At 35.3% G+C, this 24,291-nt stretch overlaps 1 protein-coding gene across 4 annotated transcripts in view; it reads left to right on the forward strand.

Moving 5' to 3' along the window:
- The window catches only part of LOC148947618 (E3 ubiquitin-protein ligase RFWD3-like), a 28,698-nt gene extending 7,647 nt beyond the window's left edge, over positions 1-21,051 (forward strand). For 2 of the 4 annotated variants that reach the window (XM_089096171.1, XM_089096169.1), the window contains exons 2-3: positions 5,274-5,485; positions 18,601-21,051. In XM_089096171.1, coding sequence (XP_088952297.1) covers positions 5,274-5,485; positions 18,601-19,915 — 1,527 coding nt within the window. In that variant the 3' untranslated portion in view covers positions 19,916-21,051. The remainder of the gene's footprint in view (positions 1-5,273; positions 5,486-18,600) is intronic. The other 2 variants (XM_089096170.1, XM_089096172.1) reach the window with 1 other exon arrangement.
- Positions 21,052-24,291: the final 3,240 nt, after the last annotated feature.

Below are 24,291 nucleotides of genomic sequence, written 5' to 3' on the forward strand. Positions count from 1 at the left end.
AGATTCCAAGTCCAAAGTCCAAATTTGAAAGTTTCAAATCGACCCCACCTCTAAGCTGTTCCCAAAATACTGCAGATAATTTGAAAACTTAGGTGACATGCACACAGTGTCTTTGGATTTACTGAGGAGAGCGTCTTATTTCCAGTGCGTTACCCTTGGGAAACTTTAGCAATCTTGACCTAGCAAACAATCTCTAGGAAGTCCTAGCTTATTGGACTACCAAGACCAAAAAGGGCTGTCTTTTCTACTAAAACCTATCTGTGCCAATGGGTAATTTAGACGCTTTAGCGCCATTGCTCCTGGGACTGTGGGGAGATTTGAATCCTTGGGCCATATTTGTTAGATCCTTCAACGTTTCTGAACAAAAGGGTTATCTCAAAATTTCAATATAATGGGGGCTAGGGGGTGGGATGGATAGCAGAAAAGGGAACAGGAGGGAGGATGGTTGCCATCCAATAACTTTTAGCTCTTAAAAGGGTACTAGAATCTTCAGTTTCTGTTAGAATTAGCCCCCTCCCAAGTTTCTTTGACAACCCCTTCCATACAAAGTGGCCAGGGAACAAAAACGTTTTTAGCCCTTTGTCAAATCCCATATTGAGAAAACTAATGTTTATTCGATTTTTCCTTCTGTATTTGGATCTCCTTATCCAAAGGCCTTAAGGATATAAGTTGTTAGCCCATTGAAAAAGAAGTTTTTTGGCCCTAATTTTTGTGGGGGAGGATTATGACCTGGAACCTTTTTTTTAGCACATTAGGTTCCTCTTGGCTAAGGACCAAGGACACATGGCTGTACGTTTTAAGCCGAATACGTGACAAACAGGGGCGTCATTTAGGGGGGGCTAGATGGGGCTATAACCCCACCCTGATTTTAGGAGGGGCCCCAAATTGGTTGTCTCAATTTCTGTCGGTTTGATTTGAAGTTTAAAAAAAAAATACATAAAAAATTGTTCTCAATTAAAACAAATCCGTTTCTAATATAGCTGTACTTCACAACAATATATAGTGGGCTTCATTCCCAAACACATTTATTTATTATTCCTTTTTCATGTACCATTACGTATTTTTATTGCCTATTTGTTAAAGCCATGGTGACCAGATTTCATTACAATAAGGTAATTGGGCCTAGGATCCATAATAAAATTATACATGTTGGTTACATGATTCTGGAGCAGTGATCCCCTCCATATATACGTATTACATACTCTATATTTCTTTGAGACTGTTTGTGAATCTGTTGTGACTCTTTTCTGAGTTGTGTGTGACTCAGGTCTGCTCTGTTTAAGGACTTGGTAAATAAAACACTACTTTGTACAATGGCAGACTTACTGCATTACTAGTAGCCATAGACGCATTATCAAACAGTTAGTGATAACAAACTGTAAGTAAGGAGCAACCCGGCTCAATAGTGACCAAAACTCTAAAAAATGGTATTTTGTTACCAATAGATGCATCAAAAGAATTGTATTTTTATGCTGATTTTATATATATAATTTTCATCAAGTTTAGTCCTACCTATAAAAAGTTACGAGCCGAGAAAATTTGCCTTATTTTTGAAAAAAGGATGAAAACACCACCTAAAAGTAATAGAATCTTAATGAAAATTACACCATTATATTCAGCGTATCAGGTAACCCTACTGTAGAATTTTGAAGCTCCTATCTGCAAAAATGTGGAAATTTCAAATTTTTGCCAGAAGAAAGATCATGGATCCATGTTTATTTTTTTATTATTTTTTTTTCCCAGGGGTGGTGGTATTGACCCAGTGGTCCTAGAATGTTGCGAGAGGGTTCATTCGAAGGGAAAGTAAAAGTTCAAATGACCTCTTTAAATGACCAACAAATTTGGAGGGCACCTAGGCCCCCTCCCACGCTCGTTTTTTCCCTAAGTCACCGGATCAAAATTTTGAGATAACTGTTTTGTTCAGCATAGTAGAAAAATCTAATAACTATGTCTTTGAGGACGGCTTAATTCCCCACAGTCCCCGGGGAAAGGGCTTCAAGTAATGAGTTTTGTCCATCGTTTAAATATAGCATTGGTGATTGGGAAGTATACAGATGTTTTCAGGGGGAATTTTTTCTGGTGGTGGGGGGGAGGTGGTTTCGTTGGAGGATCTTTCCATGGAGGAATTTATCATGGGAGAAGATAATTTTTATGAAGGCTGGATTTCCCAGCATTATTTAAAAAACAATCAAAAATTAAATAAAAAAACAAGTTTTTTCATCTGAAAGTACAAAGTAACATTAAAACTTAAAACAAACATAAAGTATTACGTATATAAGGGGAATTGCCTCTCCTAAATAGCTTGCTCTTATGCTAAAGTTTTTTTCAGCTTTTAAAAGAGATTATTATTCTAATTAAACAGCCTTTGTGATTCAGAAATCATTCTTAAATAACTGAAATAAAAATCAAAATTAGGTTATTATAAGGTTATTATTAGTTTAAAAAATAAAATTAATATGCAAATTTAATTTTAATTATTAATGTATGGTGAGCAAAATTCAAAACCTGTATTAATTAAAAACGTTCAGAAATTACATAAAAATACAAGTTTTTTTGAACCGAAAGTAAGGAGTGACATTAAAACTTAAAACTAACAGAAATTTTTAGAAAGACAAGAAAAATATATTATATAAAAGGGCAATTCAAAGAATTGATACAGATCTTGAAGAATGATACTTAATCCTACACACCAAAGATCATAACAAAACGAGAATATCCAAAAGGAAAAGATTTGTTAATAAAACAGTTAAAAAGAAATTGTACTAACAATCAAAGACCAAATATTTTGACTTCGCAAATGAAAGACTTTATTAACGGGGGGGGGGCGTAGCTTGAACCAGCTTATAAAAAAAAAGGTAAGAAAACCAGAAAAACTTAACAAATAAGAGCTATACAAGAACAACCTGAGCATTGAAAGAAAAACTCAAACCTATCAATTGTTATCAGTTCAAGAAATTTTCCGATTGGGGAGAGGAAATTACTGTTGAACATCTAGAGGGAGGTGGACATTTGTAGTTTTTACATTTTTCTGTGAAAATACCAGGGCAGTTTCATGAGCGGCCAATTTTCAGGTGGGCAAGCCCGTATTAAATCAACTGCACCGCATGCAATTTACATTAACTGCCATCCTTATAGACTCAACCTTGTTTTGGGGGATTCCATACAGAACTTGAGAGGAATGGCATCTTTTTTCGCCACTCTTCCAGAGCTGCACTGTTTTATCAAGAATAGCAGTACATGCTACCAAGTGTTTCTTAATGCTCAGAAAGCCACTGGCATAACTGTTTTTCAGCTGGAGTAATCATTTACTACAAGATGGGCATACTGGAATAGATCAGTAAGGAAAGTTATGAGAGATCTGATGATAATATTTAGTGAAAAGGCTCTTAGGAAATTGTTGGATTCCAATACTATGGTTAGAAAATATATTTAAATATATAAAATTATTATATAAAATCAAACTATATAAAATAAATCGTTAGAAAACATTTTTAGAAAAATGAGACCTTGTTGGTTCTCAGTGTAACAATGAAACTGTAAATTAATTTCCAACTTAAGTTATCTCTGTATTCATTAAACACATTTAAATTGCTTCTTGCTATTATTAGTCGATTTCGGGAGAGGCCTGTGCTAACCACTGTGAAGAAATATCATTGTTCAACAGCTTTGAGCTGACCAATTTAGGGGTGCTACAGAGGTTGCTTAGCTCCCCTTAGTTCAGAATGAAATGACGCCACTGGTGACAAACAAATTTGAGGCCCTTTTACAGCCTTTCTCCCCCGCCCATTAGGCATTGCGTTGTTCTTTTGATTAGGAGAGCGATACCTAAAAGTTTCAAGCCACTAGAACCCTACATGATATTTAGAAAATCTATCTGTAAATAATGGCGATTTGCATAATTTATGACTCTTGCCCTGGGGGCCATGAGGATTATATCATATCTGGAGGCTATTTATTGGACCTTCGACAAATACTAACAAAATGGCTATCTGAAAACATTGATCTGGTGTATTGAATGGTTATGGGGGGCATTTTAATAAAAAGGGGGACCGGAGGGGGGCTTGTCACCCTCCAGTCACATTTTACTCTAATAAAAGACCCTTAAACTTTCAATTTCCGCTTGAATGAACCATTTCCCAATTTTGTAAGGATACTCCTTCCATATGAAGTGTTTGGCGGAAAAAGCAATAACTGAAAGACACATGCTTGTAGCATAGGCACCATTACAGCGTTTATTATAGGCACATCTGATGTTTTACTTTGCCTTGAGTATGCTTGTTGGTTGTAGCACGTGTTGTAATAGGGTTTGTCCTCTGGCAACATCTTTTAATTCCTACCTCAATCATTCCTATAAGCTTTAAAATATTCAAAAGAGAGTTTTTAAAATTATCTTTTGGTCTAAAATTCTATTTATGAGTGATATATCTTTCATGAGTTATAAATCTTTCAATTATTAGCATTTTATGAGGAAAAGCTCAATCAAATCTGACTACTTTATGGATGAATTATTATTATTTATTTATCTACTATTCCACTATTCTTGGCTCACTCCCACACGTCTTAATGGCGTCGAATATATCCCTGTCCTTTGTGTACACCACCCATTGCTACTACTGATGAATGATTTAGTGAGAACTTCGGACGACTTGCCAAGGCAGCCTCCAGGCCTCAGTTTTATTTTTATTTTTATGTACTTGTGCTAGCTATTCTAGTCAAGAAAATTAATTTCAAAGATCTTTCCATTGCATAAAAAAAGATAAAGCTTATCAGAAAAAAAGAGGAGTGTTTATTATAGAAAGTTATAGTTAAAAACACTAAAATATTACAAACACTAAACGAAAACACTGGATTTACAAAATTACACCCAACCCACTTAAATCTCTTGTTATGAGAGCTATAGAGTCTGTAACCTAAAATGTGATATTAAACAATGATTTCAGTGTTTTAGAGGTTTAAATGCTCAACAGATTTGCCAAATTGGATTATAACTTTCAAACAACCACTTCTTTTTTAAGGTGGGGTCGGGGAAGTTGTCCATTATAAATGTATAGACTAGGAATATTCTTGATAAATCTTTTCAGGGTTTCTTATAAAGTTTTGTACTTTGCTGGGTCGATTTCCATGCTTGAAGATGCAGATAAGAATCCACAATATGTTACCATGGGACCCTTTTCATTAATAAAAAGTACCATATGACAATGACAGAAACATGGTGGTATATCAACGTTGTTCTAAGCCTTTCTTCGTTAATTCTATCTATTTTTTTGTTCTAGCAGGATCAAGAACCTGAGGTGTTCACAAGCATAATACCCCCTGGCGCTGATAAAGGAGAAGAGACTGTCGAACAGGGAAGTGGACATGATGAACCAGATAGTGATGAAGAAACAGTTTGCTCAATATGTTTTGAACCCTGGAATACAGCAGGATCACATAGGGTGGCATGCTTAGCATGTGGACATCTTTATGGCAAGAAATGTATTGAGAAGTAAGTGAGCTTATATCAACCTAAGAACAGATTGCCTATTCTTATCCAGTTATGTCAAATTTAGCTAAACAATTGTCCTCAGGATTACTTTCCTTGATGTTTTAAAGAAAACACCAGAGCTAGGTGACCAGTTTTCTTGTTTCTCATATATTCCTATACTTCTATAGAAAACAAGAGAAGATAAAGAGGAAATTTGTGAGACAATGATTAACACAGTAAATACAACCTCAGCAAATATTTTGGCAGTAGACCACGGCGCCGCGCCGATGAGGGAAGACCGGTGGCGGCGGGGCCAAAAATAGCGCGCCACGCCGCGCAGCCGGTAAGATGTTGGTGGCGCACCGCCGGTAAGATGTCGGCGGTGCACCGCTGGGGCGATCAATGTTGACCGCAAGCATTAATGTTTTCATCAGTCTTTCTCAAATCACAGCTTAAGTTTACAACAGATTCGAGCCTATTAATGATCAAAATTCACAAGTCGCTGGCTGGAAACTGGTCTTCTTCGTTATTCATCAAGAGAAGTAGAAATCTGGTAGAAACGAAATTGCTGTGACGTTTCAGAACCCTTGCATAATACGAGTAGTTGAACTATCCATGAGCTATGTATTCTTAACATAAATAATTATCAAAATTAGTAGTTTTTTTCATCAAGCATTACTGTATACAAAACTTCAAATACCGTATCACAAAATTCGTCAGCTATTTGGGTAAAAACTTTGAATATAAGTTTGAACTTAGAACCTCCATTTTTTTATAATGCCTTTTGCCTATATCTGTTTTGTCACCTTTAAAACAGTTTAAATGGGCGACTTCGGTATTGATTGTTTTTTTTTTGCTCTTTTGGATTCCTAAAAAGCCTTCTTGTATTAAAAACTGGTTTTTAATAACAATTAAAAAAAAAGATTTTAAAGTTTTTTTTGGCTTCTTTATAGAATATGTCTTGTAGGCTAAGGCTGAACTGCTGCTTTTTTATTGGTTTTGGCTGCTCTTTTGGTTATTGTTCATTTTTTCTTTTGGGGATTCATTCCAAATTATAAACAGATAAATACCTAATATCAGTCAAATTATAAACTGCATCTAAAAGGATTAAGTTTATCAAATTGAGAAATACATGATCAACACTTCACATGAGAAGTTTTCAATTACAATGAAACAAAAAACTCTTAATGGTTTATTTGATATGAAGAAAAATTAAGTGCCAGCTATTTTCTTAGATAAAAGATGAAAAGCTCATCTGTTTTAAATGTAACTAAACGAAATAATATGCAGAATGAAGTAGCTCCTGGAAGATGTTGGGATTTTCATCCTAGTTCGTCACTTTTAATCCAAACAAAATGTTAGGACACTTAGTATCAGTTATTGAGTTTAAGCTTTGATTTCCAAATGCTCACAAAAATTCCCAAATTTAAGAAAGTCGCAACAATAAGTCACATGTGGTCAAAATACTCAAAGACACCTCTTTGATCCCCACCTAGGCTCAAAGCTTCTGCTATGGTCATTTCCATGGAAATCTCCAAAGAGTTTCTTTTTAAAATAGCTTTTAAGCGTAGTTAGGGGTATTTAGCCTTTTTTGCTTTTCTTCAAAGCTTTGAAAAATGTGTTATGATATTCCAAATGTTACATTTTTTATATTTGTGTATATTTTTGATAATCATTTGTGGGGTGATCGAATTGTTAAACCACTGTAGATACTTAAGAACGTTGCAACATCTAGTACCCTGAGGTCATAAGACTGTCAAAGACTCCTCCTTGAACCTCCCAAATTGAAAGCTTTTATTAAGACCTGGCCTTTTAATTTAACTTGGGCACTGGACAAAGGGCGCCATTGTCAGTCGAGCGCAACGTTAGGTGGGGATGTCGATATCGTTTTCGTCACACCAATTCGTTTTAGTGTGAATCTGCCTGGTAGTTATGAATGAATGTTTTCAAAGTAAACCCGTTTCATCAATAAGAAAAAAAACGGGTTGGACGCATATGTCCCTTTCCCTTTGGACGACAAAACCATACAAGTGCTGAATCAAGTATAACTCACGAAAATCTTGTTGATTTTTGTCAACTTTTCAACTTTTTAGCATCACTGCTTTAAAAAAAAAAAAAATCAAGGTACTATCACTTAAATACAATAAAACCCTATCCCCCCCCCTCTGGATACCATCTTGATAGGATACCGTCTCTGCTTTAAATAAAAAAAAATTAACTTTTGGCAGCCCTGCTTTCAAAAATAATCGAGGTATTATCATTTAAATATGATAGCTCACTACCCCCCCCCCCTGGGATATCACCTTGATAGGATGCCGTTTCTGCTTTAAATTTAAAAAAAATAACTTTTTGGGATCCCTGCTTTCAATAAAAAAAATTCGAGATATTATCATTTAAATGTAATACCTCCCTACCCCCCCCCCACGGGATACCACCATGATAGGATACCGTCTCAGCTTTCATTAGAAAAATAATTTACTTAATAATTAACTAGGTCACTATATGGTTCAAACAAACACGCAAAATAACGTTAAACAGCCTAGTGTTCCTTGAAAAAAAAAATTGAGGGTATAAGTAAAGGGGTACAAATACAACAACAAAAATATCGAAATTATTCAGATATACCTCAAATGACTGAAAAACTGAGTCATAGATTCGCCGTGGCATTCAATAAGATCCAAAGAATCTAATTAAAATGGAGCACACACAAAAGCCAAATTAGGCCAGTAGCCTCTGAGAAATCGCAAAATACCCAAGACAATGAACAAGTCCTAATGGTGGGCCCTGGGTCTATCAAAATATTTCAATGGTTTCCCAGGGAATTTGATATCATTTTCTTCTGTCTTCACTTTAAATGAAAAAAAATAATTATCTTTTTGGCATCCCTGCTTTCAATAAAAAAAAAGAGGTATTATCATTTAAAAATGATAGCCCCCTATCCCTCCTATAGGCAATAATTTACAATTTATTTATGAAGCATATTTTTACGGTAATTTCCGGTTCAATATTTAATTCCCCAACATTGTACATAGCTTAGTCTATAGATAAATTATGTGTCAATAGAAGGTTGTTTTTTTTTTTTTGTGGGGGGGGGGAAAAATTTTTTCAGAAAAAATATTTTATTTTCTATCAGGGTTCAAAAATTAATTATTAAAAATTAATAAATTATTATCTAAAAACAGCAAAAAAAAATATGCAAATTTAGAATTCAACTGTAGAAACAATCTGTCGGCTGTCAATTTCAAAATCCAAGTGAAGGCTGAAGCTGTATAGTAGTGAATGCGTTCTATAATTCTATTCAACTTAAAAATAAAATTCTTGACTACGAATGATGTAAGAAATAGCGATTAGGGAACTGCATTTGAAATAATTTAAATTCATATCATTAAGACGATTCTTTTTTTGTCAGCACGTGAAGAACTGTGTATATTACACTATTGACACTTACATATTGCATCTGTCACTTTCTTCTGCAAAGTAACAAAAGAGACGAAAATTAATGAACAAGAGAGTAGTTAAGAATTATGGTATGCAAAGTAATATTTGGCAGGGAAAGTCACTGGTGATAAATCGCTAGGGGTGGCACCGTGATTGCGTGATATTCGGGGATTTGGGGAACCAAATTTTGTTTCGGGGTGACGCATAGATTTTTGGGAAAACACCCGAAAATTCGGGGATAGTGCAAGCCCTGCTTGATTTCTAATCAGGCAAGTCGGAATACTAAACCACACGAGAAGAAAAAGCTCCGACTTTGCGGTTGACGCAATAAAGAATTGCTGTAAAGTTAATTTGAAGTCGACCGAACGCCGCCACCTCTGCCGGTGGCGGGGGGGTTGTGACCAGCCCGCTGCGGTACGACACTTCGGTGGCGTTTGACCGGGCTTCTCGTCGGCGGCGTTCGGTCGATCCGTCGGCGCGGTGCCGGGGTCTATTTGGCAGTATATGCAACAGGTGTTATCAGCAGAATACAATATAAAACAAATAAAAAGAAAGCAAACTTTTGGTTTTATATCTCAGGAACCACTAAGGGTATTAGGTTGAAACCTCTAGAAAGTAATGATGGAGATATTAAACTAAATCAAAGGACCCTTTGTGCATCCAGGCTATTGAAACAGCCTATCTGCAATAACTCAGGTACAGCTAAGGGTATTAAGTTGAAACTTTCAAAGAATGTTGAGGGGTACATTGAACTAAATCAGAAGACGCTATGTGCAACCTGGCTGTCAAAACGGCGTACCTACAATATGTTATTAACGGCCACGCGTATTAAGTTGAAATTTTCAAGGTATGTCAAAGGGGGCGGAGGAAGTTGAACTAAATCAAAAGGCACATTGTGCATCCAGGTTGTCAAAAGGCAATATTTGAAATATCTCAAGAACAGCTAAAGGCATTAAGTTGAAACCATCAAGCAATGTTGAAAGGGATGTTGAAATAAATCAAGATATATTATGTGCATCCAGGTTGTCAAAAGGGCATATCCGCAGTATCAAAGAAACGGCTAAGGGTATTAAGTTGGAACTTGGGGAATTTTTGAGGGGGTATTGAGCTAAATCAAAAGACACTATATGCATCTATGTCGTCAAAGGGTGTATCTGTGACATGTCAGAAATCACTAAGAGTATTAAGTTGAATCTTTCAGGGAGTGTTGAGAGGGATCTTGAACTAAATCAGAAGATGCTATGTGTAACTAGATTGTCAAAATGATGTTTTGTACAATATCATAGGCAGCGCAAAATGGCGCTGCCTAAGTAAAGAACGATGTTGGCAAAATGTATTATTTATTTATTTTTATTTAGACCAGGGCACTTTGTATCGAAGGAGTTTCGATTGGAAGTTAGAGTGGCTTGTGCCCTATTTAATACTCGAAAGTGATTGGAAGGCAACTAACACCCCTTCCACGCCCACTATTTACCCAAAGACTTCCAATCAAAATTTTGAGATAGCCATTTTGTTCAGCGTAGCTGATTTCCAGATAGAAATTAGGTTTTTGAGGAGGACTCTCCCGCAAAGCCTCCAGGGCAAGGGTTTTAAGTTATGCCCCGGTGGCATATAAGGTTTTTATAGAAGGCGTTGTTGTAGCAACTTCAAAAAAGGCTCATTTTATTGAATTTTGTAATGGGTACTACCCTATTTAAAATTCGAAAGGGATTGGACAGCAACTAACACCCCTTCCACGGCCACCATTTATCCAAACACATCCAATCAAAATTTTGAGATAGCTATTTTGTTCAAAGCAGTTGAAAGGTCTGAAAATAATATCTTTGAGGATAACACTCCCCCCACAGCTCTCAGGGTAAGGGTTGTAAGTTATGCCCTGGGGGCATATAAGGTTTTTATTGAAAGCTTTGTTGTAGAAACTTGAAAAAGGGCTCATTCGATTGGATAATCAAAGGGCTAGTGCCCTTTTTAATGGTCAAAACTGATTTGAGGGCAGCTAACCCCCTCTCACGCCCGCCTTTTCCCCAAACACATCCAATCAAAATTTTTAGATAGCCATTTTGTTCAACGTAGTTTAAAGTTTTAGAAAATATGTCTTTGAGGATGATGACCCCCTCAGAGCCCTCGGGGCATGGGATGTAAGTTATGCCTTGGGGGCATATAAAGTTTTTATAGATAATGATGCTGTAGAAACTTCAAAAAGGGCTCTTTCGACTGGAAATTAGAAGGGCTTGTGCCCTTTTTAATAGTTGAAAGTGATTGAAGGATAACTAACACCCCTCTCGGACTCACCTTTTTCCCAACCATCTCCAATCAAATTTTTGAGATAGCCATTTTGTTTGACGTAGTTAAAAAAGTCCGTAAATTAAGTTTTTGAGGATGACACTCCCCCCAGAGCCATCAGGGACAGGTTTGTAAGTTATGCCCTGGGGGCATAAAAGGTTTTTTTTATAGAGAACGTTGTTATAGAAACTTCAAAAAGGAGTCATTTGATTTGAAATTAAAACGGCTAGTGACCTTATTAATAGTCAAAAGTAATTAGATGGCAAGTAACCCCCCTCTCACACCCACTTTTTCCCCAAACACATCCAATCAAAATTTTTAGATACTTCTTTTATTAAACGTAGTTGAAAGGTACGGAAATTATGTCTTTGAGGATGACACCCCCCGCACAGCCCTCAGGGCAAAGGGTTGTAATTTATGCCCGGAGTGCAGATAAGGTTTTTATTGAAAGAGTTGTCGTAAAAACTTCAAAAGGTCTTAATCGATTGGAAATTGAAAGTGATAGTGCCTTTTTTAATAGTTGAAAGTTATTGAAGATCAAATGAAGCCTCTCTAAAGCCCAACGTTTCCCCAAATACGTCGTATCAAAATTTTTAGATAGCCATTATGTTTAACATAGTTGAAAGTTCTGGAAATTAGACCTTTAAGGATGTCAACCCCCTCACAGCCCTCAGGGCAAGGGTTGTAATTTATGCCCTGGGGGCATATAAGGTGTTTATAGAAAGCGTTGTCGTAGAAACTCAAAAAGGACTCAATCGATTGGAAATTGAAAGGGCTAGTGCTCTTTTTAATAGTCGAAAGAAATTGGAAGGCTTGACATTTTTATAGTAAAGATCGATGTGGGTACAATGCATTATCATTATTATTATATTTTTTTTTGTTTAGACCAGGGCACTTCGTATCGAAGGATTTGTCGTTGGAACTTCGAAAAGGGCTCATTCGATTGAAAATATAAAAGGCTAATGCCCCTTTTAATAGTCGAAAGTGATTGGAGGGCAACTAGTCCCACTCCCACGCCCATTTGTCCATTATGTTTAAAAACTAAATGTTTCCTTAAGATTAAATCAAAATGCACTGTGTTAATGCTAATTCCCAATAAGGTGTCTCAGCAGTATCCCAAGAACGACTGAGGGTATTATTTTCAAACTTTCGAGGCTACTTCTGCTCTTAAAATTTAACCAAATCAAAATAGCGTAAGTGTATCCAAGCTATACAAGAAAGTAAACAGATTTTTTTTGCGAATGGTATCAGGTTTTCTATTTCAGGTCAACTAGAGGAGGTATTAAACTAAATTAAACTCTACTATTTGTGTTTAGATTTTTAAAAGTGTATATTTTTTTAAAAATAGCTGAAAAAGTTTCTCCAGTATATAAATAGCAGGCGATACTATTAAGTCTTAAAAAAACGAAAAGATTTAAAGTATTATTTTATTTTTCTCTGAAAATACTATGTCAATATAAAACGAACAGAAGTTAATTAAAAAACTTTTTCCACAAAATAAATTTTTCAAAGAAAAGTAAAGAACTCCATTAAAACAAAAATGAGCAAAAACAGAATAAAATAATCTAACAAGCGTGAAACTACCACAAATCAGCATCGATAAATAAATGAACCCAAAACGAACAGAAATTACAATAAATAACCAAGTCAAACTAAAAAACGAGCAGAAATTAACATGAGTAGGGCTCAAAACCCCTATGCCTTCCTAGGGCCAGAACATAATTTGCACTTAAGGATTGTAATAGATTGGGATGGAGGAGTAGCGTGCGTAGCTTTGTTGGCCTCAGGCCAACAAATGATTTAGACAGGAAGTGGTGAAAACTTGTATATAGATATTGTTTTATTTTGATTCAGAATAAAGCCATGCAAGACTCTTATTTAGCCATATTTTTCAAAAACACTTTTAGCATTTTTGAAAAAAAAAATCAAGGTAGGCTACTCAAGATTGTACTTTTTGCAATTGAATGGTATCTCTATCTTAATTTTGCGGAAATACAAGCGTAAAGAAATTTTACTTGGCAAATTAAAAAATGGGAATTCATTAAGGCATGATAAACTTTCTAATAGCTTGCTACAAAATATTGCACGTGTAACGATTGAACCACTTCTTCACGTAATTAATTCATATATTCGTTCAGGTACATTTCCTGGTAGATAGAAAATTGCACATGCAACCCCATTACATAAAAGGACAATATCACTCTATTGCGATATTGTCATCAAAATTAAAGTCATGGAGCAAATATTAAAAGGAAATATTTTTTCTTATTTAGATAAATTAAATTTCTTTACAGAGCGTTAGCTTAGATTTTGACCAGACTGTTCAAGCGAACAAGCGGTTGAAGCTTTTTTTTTATAAATTTAAATGATTTCTTAGATAATAAATACCGTGTTCTTTGATATTAAAAAGTATTTGACACTCTAGACCATGTATTCTTTTTAATAAATTTGGATATGCAGGTTTACGATGGAAGGGGACTAGAATCATGGTTATCCTCAGCTCACATCTTGTAAAACTCATTTTTCCATTTTCGGTTTTAAAAATAATTCATCACTCTTTGGTTGCACCTTACTTAAATTACTTTGCAATCATATGTCTAAACACTTTTTGGGCGCCCGTAAAACCACCACAGAAACTTCAAACTGCAGCGGAGACGCGAATATTACACTTTTTTCCTGAAAATTTTAGACTTGAAACGTATAAGAGATGTAAATATGTAATGGCATTGTAATTTGCAAAGGTCAAATAACTATTTCTACGAGAGGTCACTGGTGATTCAGCCTCCTTCTGGCTCTTCTCCTTCTTCTTCAGCCGCCTCCTGGTATGTACACATTTTAAGTGTACCGACTTCCTAAGGTTCTGCATTAGATATCTAATACCGTTAGCCTCAAATGAATACAGATTGAGATACATAATCCCAACTATTTCTTTTTGCCATAACGGGTAGAATTTGACCGAGAAAATAAATAAGTTTTATTTGTTGTGCTTTGATGATGGAGCTTAAGCGTATTTTATACTATTTTTATTTGTTTTTTGCCCTTTTTGGAGTCCTTCTGGGGATTGCTTGCCCAACATTACTTTACTTGTCCAGTCCTTCCCCCTTTCGGTTATATGTTTTTTTTATTCCTTTATTTTTGTTGTTCGTGCTGAAGCATAACAATTACCAGCTTAGCTCTTCGTTGGGGTTTTATTATTTTTTTTTTTGTAAAGTCGTATTTTATTGAGTAAATATCATGTTTTTCAAATTCATTCATGTTGGCTACCTGATCAAGGATGTTTATTTGGAGAACATGTCTCGTGCATTTTTGGCTAAAAGAACTGACGTTGGATCTCAGTGTTGTTTTTTTTTAAATCCCTCCTCTCCTCCCGTTGACATAAGAATCTTTTTCACTTAATTTCAAAATTCAATGTCACCTACACTAATTTAAAAAGTTTTTTTATTTTTTAATTTGGGTAGCCAAACATAATTGATGAAAACAAGATATACTACTATAAGTTTCAAAACCACAAAAAAATACATTCTCGTTTCGCAGGGTGCCCTTCCGCCATAGGGCACCCCTCTCACCGTAGAAATGCATTAATTATACACAAATATATCTCTTAAAACCTTGTTCTCAATCAACTATACATCATCCTCCATCCTCCCAATCTTCCCTTGGTCCCTGAACAAACCTAGGAGGAGTAGAATTCTGTGCATTTACAATATCTTTAGGCACGCCATTCTAATCCTCCTTTAAAAACACAAATAAACTACTAAAATCTTTTTAATACCCTTTTGGCTACTCAAAATTCATACTTCAACCATTAAAACATAATTAAAATCCTTTCATCTGAATACTAACTTCATTCCTCAAATTTTTTATAATATTTATAATTTAAAACTGTTTATACTTATCAAATTTTCAAATTTAAAACTCAGTTTTACTCATCCATTCCACATCTACTCTCTCCCTCCACACTCGACTCCGTCTCAAGTCATGTACATAACTTTCAAGCCAAACATTCGTCAAAGGAATTTTGACTTGCTTTTGACGTTTCCGCATTTTCCACCCATGCATGTTAACACTTGTCTCTAACAAACACAGCGCATAGTTCCTTGGCTTATCTTTAACTCAAAAGGACAGCTTTAGAGCTTTCTTCTTTTCTTCTACAGACGCTGTTTTGATTCCTTCATTTTCTAATATGTCCATTAATCTTTGGGGTAATCCACTGTTCGAGGGGCATTGAATCAATTCTTGCATCAGTCCGTCAAGCACTTTGTCTCCACACATTGAACAAGTAGGCGTTTGGGGTTTCAAAATGCGAGTAAGTCTGTCACTAAAGGGCAATAATCCATTAATCATTCAATACAAAAATTCTTTCTGTTCCTAATTAAACGGCAATTCCTTTAGATTTTTAAAAGATAACTGGAAATCAGTGAACGGCTCCTTTTCTCAAGCTCTGTAATTTGGTTCTTTCTCACTTCTAAGAACATCCCGCGATACCTTCTTTAGTTCCTCATTTCCCAAGTCACATCTCAGTGCTCCTAATTCCTCTGCTTTCTTCAAAGGGCTGACAATCCACCGCAGAGGGTTTGGAATTTTTTGGCTTAATTTTTACACCTTCTCTTCTGCATCCTCATTCGCTATAGAAAGAAACCACTGCCTCATAATTGCAGTTGATCCCTCCTCTTTAACAACGAGTTCACAAATCTTTCTGAGGAAAAGCGTCTTGCATATTACCCTGAAATCTGCCACTCCAGTTCCGCTTGATTCCACAGGAAGGTGTAGCATTTTCATCTGTAACTTTTCAAGTTTCCCCGTCCAAACAAATCTCCAGATGGCTCTTTTAATTCGTTAACTCTTTCGAACATCGTTTTGAAAAGGCTTTTTCTCGGTTGACCTAATATCCCGACTATTTTAGTCTCTTTTTCCTCCCAAATTTGTCTTGTGTTCAGCACTTTTTCATAAGCCAGTCCCAATACTCGCACTTTTTCCACAAATGGGAGACAACAGTTTCTTGCTATGTCGTCATAATTTGCAGATTTGTTCAAGGGTAGTACACTGCTCTTTTTTCTGTGTATTTTCACGTGAAATCCTTCCTCGTACCAATGCAACCAGTTGCACACAGTTTTCACATCTTTGTCACTTCCTGCGATAAAATTTCCGCCATCTAAGAATGCTGCACTTTTCAGAAAAACATTTTCAGAACTTGAACACCACACATTCTTTCTTCTACATACCGAAAGAGTGGGTTGAGATATAATTCAAATAGCGTTCCAGAACAAGGCTCCCCTCGCAACAGACCTCTTTCTAGGTTTATTATTGTCTTCAGTCTTCCATTCACTTTTATAACCACTTTCTGTGCAAAATATATTCTTTCCATTTTATCTATGACCTTTCCGAAATTCATCTTTAGTTGCATTAATAACCACAAAATCTCTCATATTATGGAATAATATGACCTTCACTGTGTGAATATAGGCCTTCACTATGTGATCTCAGTTGTTTGTACTGTGTATGTGTCGCAGCCATAAAGAAGAACTAGAGATTCAAATTTTTTCGCTGGAGTCGGACCTCTCTCTTTCCAGAATGGTCTATGGAACTGATCGAACACGGAAGATAGCGTTTCTATGCGGGTATCTATTTCATTTCTGCATCGCTCACTAATATCTATGATTGACCCAAGGCATTTGAATTTACGGTAAATTTTTTCATTCGCTAATTATTGAGAGAGATAAAAAAACCTTTAGAATAAGAATTTCATCCTTACTCCAAATACATTGTTCATTTCCGCCGTAATATTACTTTACGCCCACCCCCTAATGATCAAATGTATACCCTGAATCGTATATATGCACCGAAATATCCATCCGTAACTCTTCTTCAAATTTATTTATGGTTTATCAAAACATTGAAACAGTTGTTGCATATACTATTCGGGGTGTATATTTGACTATTAGGGGGGTGGAGGTTGACTAAAGTAAATTTGCGATGGAAATGAAAATTATATTAGGATTCAAGATGAAATTCTGACTCTGAAGTGTATGTATATTTCTTAGCAATGTCAGTAATCAGTGAATCGAAAAATTTACCAAATTTGTCAACTAATTCTATCAGAAAATAATTCAGCGAAAAGTGAGTGAGTGCAATTCGTCCTTGGCAGCAACTTTCCATTTATCGATTGTGATCCTCTGTTCCATGAGAAAACACCAATGTACATGCATTAACACGCTTGGGGTGCTTGGGCATTCCAAAGAAAAGGTGAAAGTCAGCTCAAATTGGTTTTTAGAATTAAAGATTTTCTTATTTTTCTTTTATTCGTCTTTTGCTTTTAGTTTTTTCAAGTTGCACCTCAAAAGTCTTTGTTTTTAAATATATGTCTTTCTAAATACTTTGTAAATATTTTTGTCAAACGGTTTCTTTTTTTTGTGTATTTCAATAAGGCATTGGAGACTACTATCTATGCCTTTTTCAGTTTTCTATATTGGGCGTATTGCATTGGCTTACTTTGATAGTTTTTCTCGTGAGACCGTTCTCTCCGTAAAATGTATACTGCCGCAAAATATGAGTCACACTTTGTTGCTAAAAATCGGACTTGCTTTAATAGTCAAATATATTTGAAAAGACTGCAGTATGAAAAGACAGTAAATTGTCTCAAATTGTCCGCGGTTTGAAGACAAGCGACAATGAGAATCCATATAAAGAAGCCTGTCGCGTGCCGAGTGCTGGTGCCCGGCGGTGAAGCCATCGGGCTCCTGGTACTATAAATATATTTATATGTCATGAAATTTTTACCTCAAGTGGGTTTATCTAATGCCTCCTCCCCTTTAGTATTTTTGCTTGTGAAAAAAATTATATTTGCTGTCCATATCAGAAAAATAGAGATGAACATAACTGGCTATCGCTCAGTTTTGTGTACGCTAGTTCCTCTCTTACCGCATATTAGGCTCTGCCGAGTAACACCTTGTACTGTAGGTTTCAAAATCAAGCTATAAAAAAAAGACAAACTTTAATGGCTAGTGGCTGACTTTCACCATGAAATAGTTCTCTCTGCCATGACAACTTGTCAACTAAATTCTATACTAGACAAACTAGAAAGAATACAAGTACTTTTACTTCAAAGAAATTCGTTTCGACAATAAAAAAGTATCACTATTATTCTGTGCAGTATCTTATTATCTTTACTGGGGATTCTGTTGTTTGAGATGCGTTTATATATAAATGTGTTCACATAGCAGCAGCACTTGCTACTTCGAATTTTGTTATTTTGTTTTTGTGTTTTTTTGTATATTAGCATTCTCGTGCTAGCTGAAACATATGTTTGCTCAAACAGTGAAAAGACATATTCTTTTCTAACAATAATGAGATTCTATGCAGCTTCGCTTTTTTATAGTTATTTCTTTTGCTTTGTTAATTGATTCCTTTCTTTTCAGATGGATTGCTTCTGCTGGGAAAAATGCAGTGTGTCCACAATGTAAATCAAAGGCTAGAAAACAAGATATTCGCCCCCTCTTTGTGCAAAACCTAAAAGCGCTTGACAACACTGAATTAGAACGGACACAACAAACCTTAGAAAAAACACGAGAGGAATTACGAAAAACTGAATTAGCTCATGCAAACGCATTAGCTTTACTGAGGACTCGTGAATCCGAAATTCAGAAACTAAACACAAGAATTACGCTTCTTAAGGAGTCTTTAGGCAGAGGTGAAGGATCCATTGTAGATGCTGATAATGAATATGATGCATCGAAGCGATGGGATATCACTTTAGAGAAGAAGGTTGAAGTAAATAAAGATGGTGGTTGTCGACTCTTAGCATATGACGGCCAGAGAATATTAGTTACAAGTCAGCCAGCTAGTCAGAACAGATTATTTAAAGGATATGGAATTAGGAAAATTTGTTCCGTGACTTTAGTGCCATCTAAGTTTCACCCTTTGCACGAAAAGCCAATTACGGATATGGCTTTTAATCCAGAAAAATATGACCAATTTTTAAGTGTATCTACTGATAAATACGTGAAAATAACAGACATGCAACGAAATGTTGAAATATTTAAAGTTCTTTTGGATTACCCATTAACCAGTGCTGCTTGGTGTACTGAAAACTCTAATCAGTTCTACGTTGGGACTAGTTTAGGACATATCTCACTTTATGATCTTCGAAAGCTAGACAAAGAGGCCGTTGAGAAAATAACTCAAAACGAGCCAACTATTACGTCTCCTGTTTACGGTCTTGCCCATGTTTCAAAGGCCAAACAAAGTGGCCTCCTTGCTCTTCGATTAAAACAGTTTTCTTTTTATGAATTCCAAGAAGAAACTAAGACTCAGTGTTTGTTATCCGATGATGATTTATTTAATTGCTTAAGCTATGAACCTTCAACACACAGTGTGCTAGTAACTACTAAGCCATCTTCAAAGCATCCAAATGTTCGTCATTTTGTCTATTCTCCAAATGAGGAAGGAGCTCCGTTTTCTCCAAGTGTAACTATTTCAGGCTCGTCAAAGATGCGTTTTCTTTCACAATCCACTATTTTCATTAATCCTGGGGGGAAATTAACCGTCGGATCTTCGTTAGAAACAGCCAATTGTGTTGCTTTATGGGACTGTAACGGTGGTAAACTTTCACATACTCTCCCATTAAGAGATGGCGCTTGTGATCTATTGAGTTTCTACTCCAACAATGAGTTATTCCTCGGAGCCATAGGAGAACAATCTCTAAGTGTTTTTAAATGGCACGAGTTGACTTGATTGATTTCTTTATAAGCTTTATATAAATATTAGAATTTTTCAAATGTGACATGTAGCCATAGGTTTGCAAAGGTCAGACAAATATTCAGGTATTCATATATTTGTCAAGAATATTTTCTAGGTTGGTGGTTCTCCAACTGATATTACTCACAAAACTTACCTGAAAGTGTATGTTTTCAGAAGTGGGAAATTTGTTTTAAAGACAGTTTTATCAAGTTAAGTTATGTCCACAGAACGGAGCAATCCTCCCTCACCTCGGAATGACTAAAACACATCTGAAATACAAGCTTTGCTTATTCAAAATGAATATTGCAACTTTGCTGGTGAATAACATTTTTTTCCTCCTTAAAAATGCTGCAAATTCAGGAATTTTTGTCCTAAAATACAGTACCCATGATGAACAGTAACATTTTCATATGAAATTAAAGAAATTAAAAGTCGGTTTTACTTCATTAGCTTTTTCTATTTGGACTGACCCGCATATGAAAAAAAAGAAGAAAAAAAGAGCTGTTATTATCGTGAATAGAGTCTTTGAAGGTACTAAATTATGGTCGGGAGTCTCGGTTGTGTATTAATTTTATATTTGGCAACTTTACCTGCAACTTTGTCTTAAATTCGGCAGGTTAACCGTGTATTTGGGATTTATCATATAAGAAGTATTATCATATAGATAATACTTATCATATAAGTATTATTCATCTTTTATCATACAAGAATCATATAAGAAAAGGTCACAAAAAAGACCTTGTTCCTGAAGTGATGGACTTTCATGATCAAGGCACCCTTTTATCCCTGTCCTGCTACATTACGGAGTTTCCTTCAAATATATTCCGTTCAATATCTAGGGGGGCGGGGGGTATTAGTTTTTGTTTTTTTCAATTCCTCATTGAAAATATAAAGAAAGGCATTTTCTAAGAATAAAGAAAAACAAGTTTTTTATAATCTTGGAGAAAGACAAAAAAAAATTTAAGGTGGCAAATTTAAGGGCCTCCTCCTGCCCCTTCACCAATTGACGCCATTATTATATAGGATTGACTATATAGCATAGGATTGGTTAAATTTTACGAATTTAAGGAAATTAACTCAGTTTTTATTTTGATTTTTTTTTTGGTTTTTTATTTATTTAGTTTTTATTTTGATAATTAAAAGTCAATTTGAAGGAAATTAAAAGTCAGTTTTTATTTTGATTTTATTTTAGTTTTTTATTTATTTTAGTTTTTTATTTATTTTAATTTAAAAAATGGCACTAGAGCTTCCGATTACCAATCCAATGAGTCCCCTTCAAAACCTTATATGCTCCGAATTTAAGAAAACTTCCGATTACCGATCAAATTTAAGACCTGAGTTATCTGTATTTTTATTAAATAAATCTAAGGAAGGATAGATCCTCTTGCAATACCCTTGGCTAGGATTTTCTGTTTTGACTGCCCCGCTTATGGTAAATAAAAAGAGCTGTCATTGTCATGAATGGAGTCTTCAAAGGTATCAAATTATGCTTTGGAATTTCGGTTGTTTATTTTAGAACTCGGCTGACGAAATTAATGCTATATTGATTTACATTTAGATTAAATTGTTGGAATAAGATAATTATTTATTTAAAATACTTGGCAAACTTAGCCCCAATACATTCTTGTATTTTATTTATGTGGGAGGGGGGGGGGGTTATAATACGCTTACATCATTGTTTTGGGATCTTCAGATTTCTTGTCTTTGAGTTTTATCATCTGTTTACAAATTGTTCTTTACAGTTGGTGTCTTAAATTCATATTTGTTTTGTTTTACGTACAAGCTTTTATATTCTTTTAAAATTACTGGTTTTCTAATTACAAGGATTTTTTAAGACCAGTCTTTAGGAAAGATTTTTATTGAAATTTATTATTTGTACCTTTATTTTTAAATGAGGTTTGATGCTTAGTAGTTTGGGAGTAAAACCCAAATGTAAATTATACCTGGTATGTACAAGTAAATTTACGTTGCTAAAAAAAGGTATATAGAGTGTGTTGTTTATCTTAGACAGCTAAATATTACTTATAGGATGCGGTGTCTTAGAGGATCACCCATTCGCAAAACCATTTAACATTCCTTGTTATATGCTGGAGATGGAGATATTCAGCTCTAATAAAACTTACGTCATCAGAAAATCTGAATTTTGTTTTTCCGATTAAACGGAGCTGAATTATGTATCTAAAGTTCAGGAAGGACAGTCTTTAAAAATGTTAAAGAATACCTGCTGAGAAAATGCTAAAAATCAGCTCAAAGGATTAATTATCTTAGCAATTTAGCCGCTTTAGGAGTTTTCTTTGTGGATTTCCTCGGTAGCTCTCGATGATAGCTAGTCCCTTCGGACACTTTGCTTATGGGTGCTTAGTCTTTGTGACCACCAGCCGACGCTGAGGTGCTCAAAATAATCTTAAGATACCGCATCTTCTTATAAAAAAAAATCGAGTCCAGATCTAACTAACTTCTGAGTTTATTCCGTCTTTCAATAACGATGATGGGAAGATCAGTTGCTCTATTTTTGCTCAGCAATAATTTACCTTTATTTTCATCAATTTACACTATAATCAACAAAGAAATTAAAGAAATACCCATTGCTAGGAGGTCAAGTGACCTTTACGCGATGGTTCAAACAATCTAATCAACAACATATGCAAAAGAAAAAGAGAAAACGATTGAACCATGATACTCACCAGCAACCCGCTCTCACCTTATGTCGCGGCTGATAAAGAAATGTCAAAATACCATAGACGTCTGTTCATACCTGTAAACCACAATTCTCTTATGATTTTTCTTTTGGTAGAATCAAAAATATGAAGTTTTAAATGATCTAAGAATTGCAGCTAGGAATGTACGACGTCATGAAACAACAATCATAGTGACATTTTGACTGACAAGTTCAGACGTTTTGAATGGTGATATAGATTTATTCGGTCAGGAAGGAATAATTGCGTGCATAGGCTGAGAGCAGGGCTAGGATGAGTAAGAACTAGCAGCACTTAAGCAGAACTTAGCAGCTTTGGGTAACGAAGCTGCTAAGTTTTGCTTAGGTTGGAAAGGTATTAATAATAGATATATAGAAAATTATAGATAATAGAAAATTATTTCCTAATTCCATATCCTTTAAATAATCTGTTCTGACTAGCTGGCTGACTTGTAACTAATATTCTCTGGCCGTCATATGCTAAAAGTCGACAACCACTGTCTTTGTTTACTTCAACATTCTTCTCTAAAATGATATCCCATCGCTTCGATGCATCATATTCATTATCAGCATCTACCATGGATCCTTCACCTCTGCCTAAAGACTCCTTAAGAAGCGTAATTCTTGTGTTTAGTTTCTGAATTTCGGATTCACGAGTCCTCAGTAAAGCTAATGCGTTTGCATGAGCTAATTCAGTTTTTCGTAATTCCTCTCGTGTTTTTTCTAAGGTTTGTTGTGTCCGTTCTAATTCAGTGTTGTCAAGCGCTTTTAGGTTTTGCACAAATAGGGGGCGAATATCTTTTTTTCTAGCCTTTGATTTACATTGTGTACACACTGCATTTTTCCCAGCATAAGCAATCAATCTGAAAATAAAGTAATCAATTAACAAAGCAAAAGAAATAAATATAAAAAAGCGAAGCTGCATAGAATCTCATTATTGTTAGAAAAGAATATGTCTTTTCACTGTTTGAGCAAGCACGAGAATGCTAATATACAAAAAAAACAACACAAAAACAAAATAACAAAACCTGAAGTAGCAAGTGCTGCTGCTGTGTGAACACATTTATATATAAACGCATCTCAAGCAACAGAATCCCCAGTAAAGATAATAAGATACTGTACAGAATAATAATGATACTTTTTTTTTGTCGAAACGAATTTCTTTGCAATAAAAGTACTTGTATTCTTTCTAGTTTGTCTAGTATAGCATTTAGTCGACAAGTTGTCATGGCAGAGAGAACTAATTTCATGGTGAAAGTCAGGCACTAGCCATTAAAGTTTTTCATTTTTTATAGCTTGATTTTGAAACCTACAGTACAAGGTGTTACTCGGCTGAGCCTAATATGCCGTAAGAGAGGAACTAGCGTAAACAAAACTGAGCGATAGCCAGTTATGTTCATCTCTATTTTTCTGATATGGACAGCAAATATAATTTTTTTCACAAGCAGAAATACTAAAGGGAAGGAGGCATTAGATAGACCCACTTGTAAAAATTTCATGACATATATTTATAGTACCGGGAGCCCGATGGCTTCACTGCCGGGCCCCGGCCCTCAGCAGGCTTTTATATATGGATTCGCATTGTCGCTTGTCTTCAAACCGCAGACAATTTGAGACAATTTACTGTCTTTTCATACTGCAGTCTTTTCAAATATATTTGACTATTAAAGCAAGT

The sequence above is a fragment of the Artemia sp. Qi Xiang Cuo genome, chromosome 10 (genome assembly GCF_049724085.1).
Source record: "Artemia sp. Qi Xiang Cuo chromosome 10, ASM4972408v1, whole genome shotgun sequence".
Taxonomy (NCBI): Eukaryota; Metazoa; Arthropoda; class Branchiopoda; order Anostraca; family Artemiidae; genus Artemia; species Artemia sp. Qi Xiang Cuo.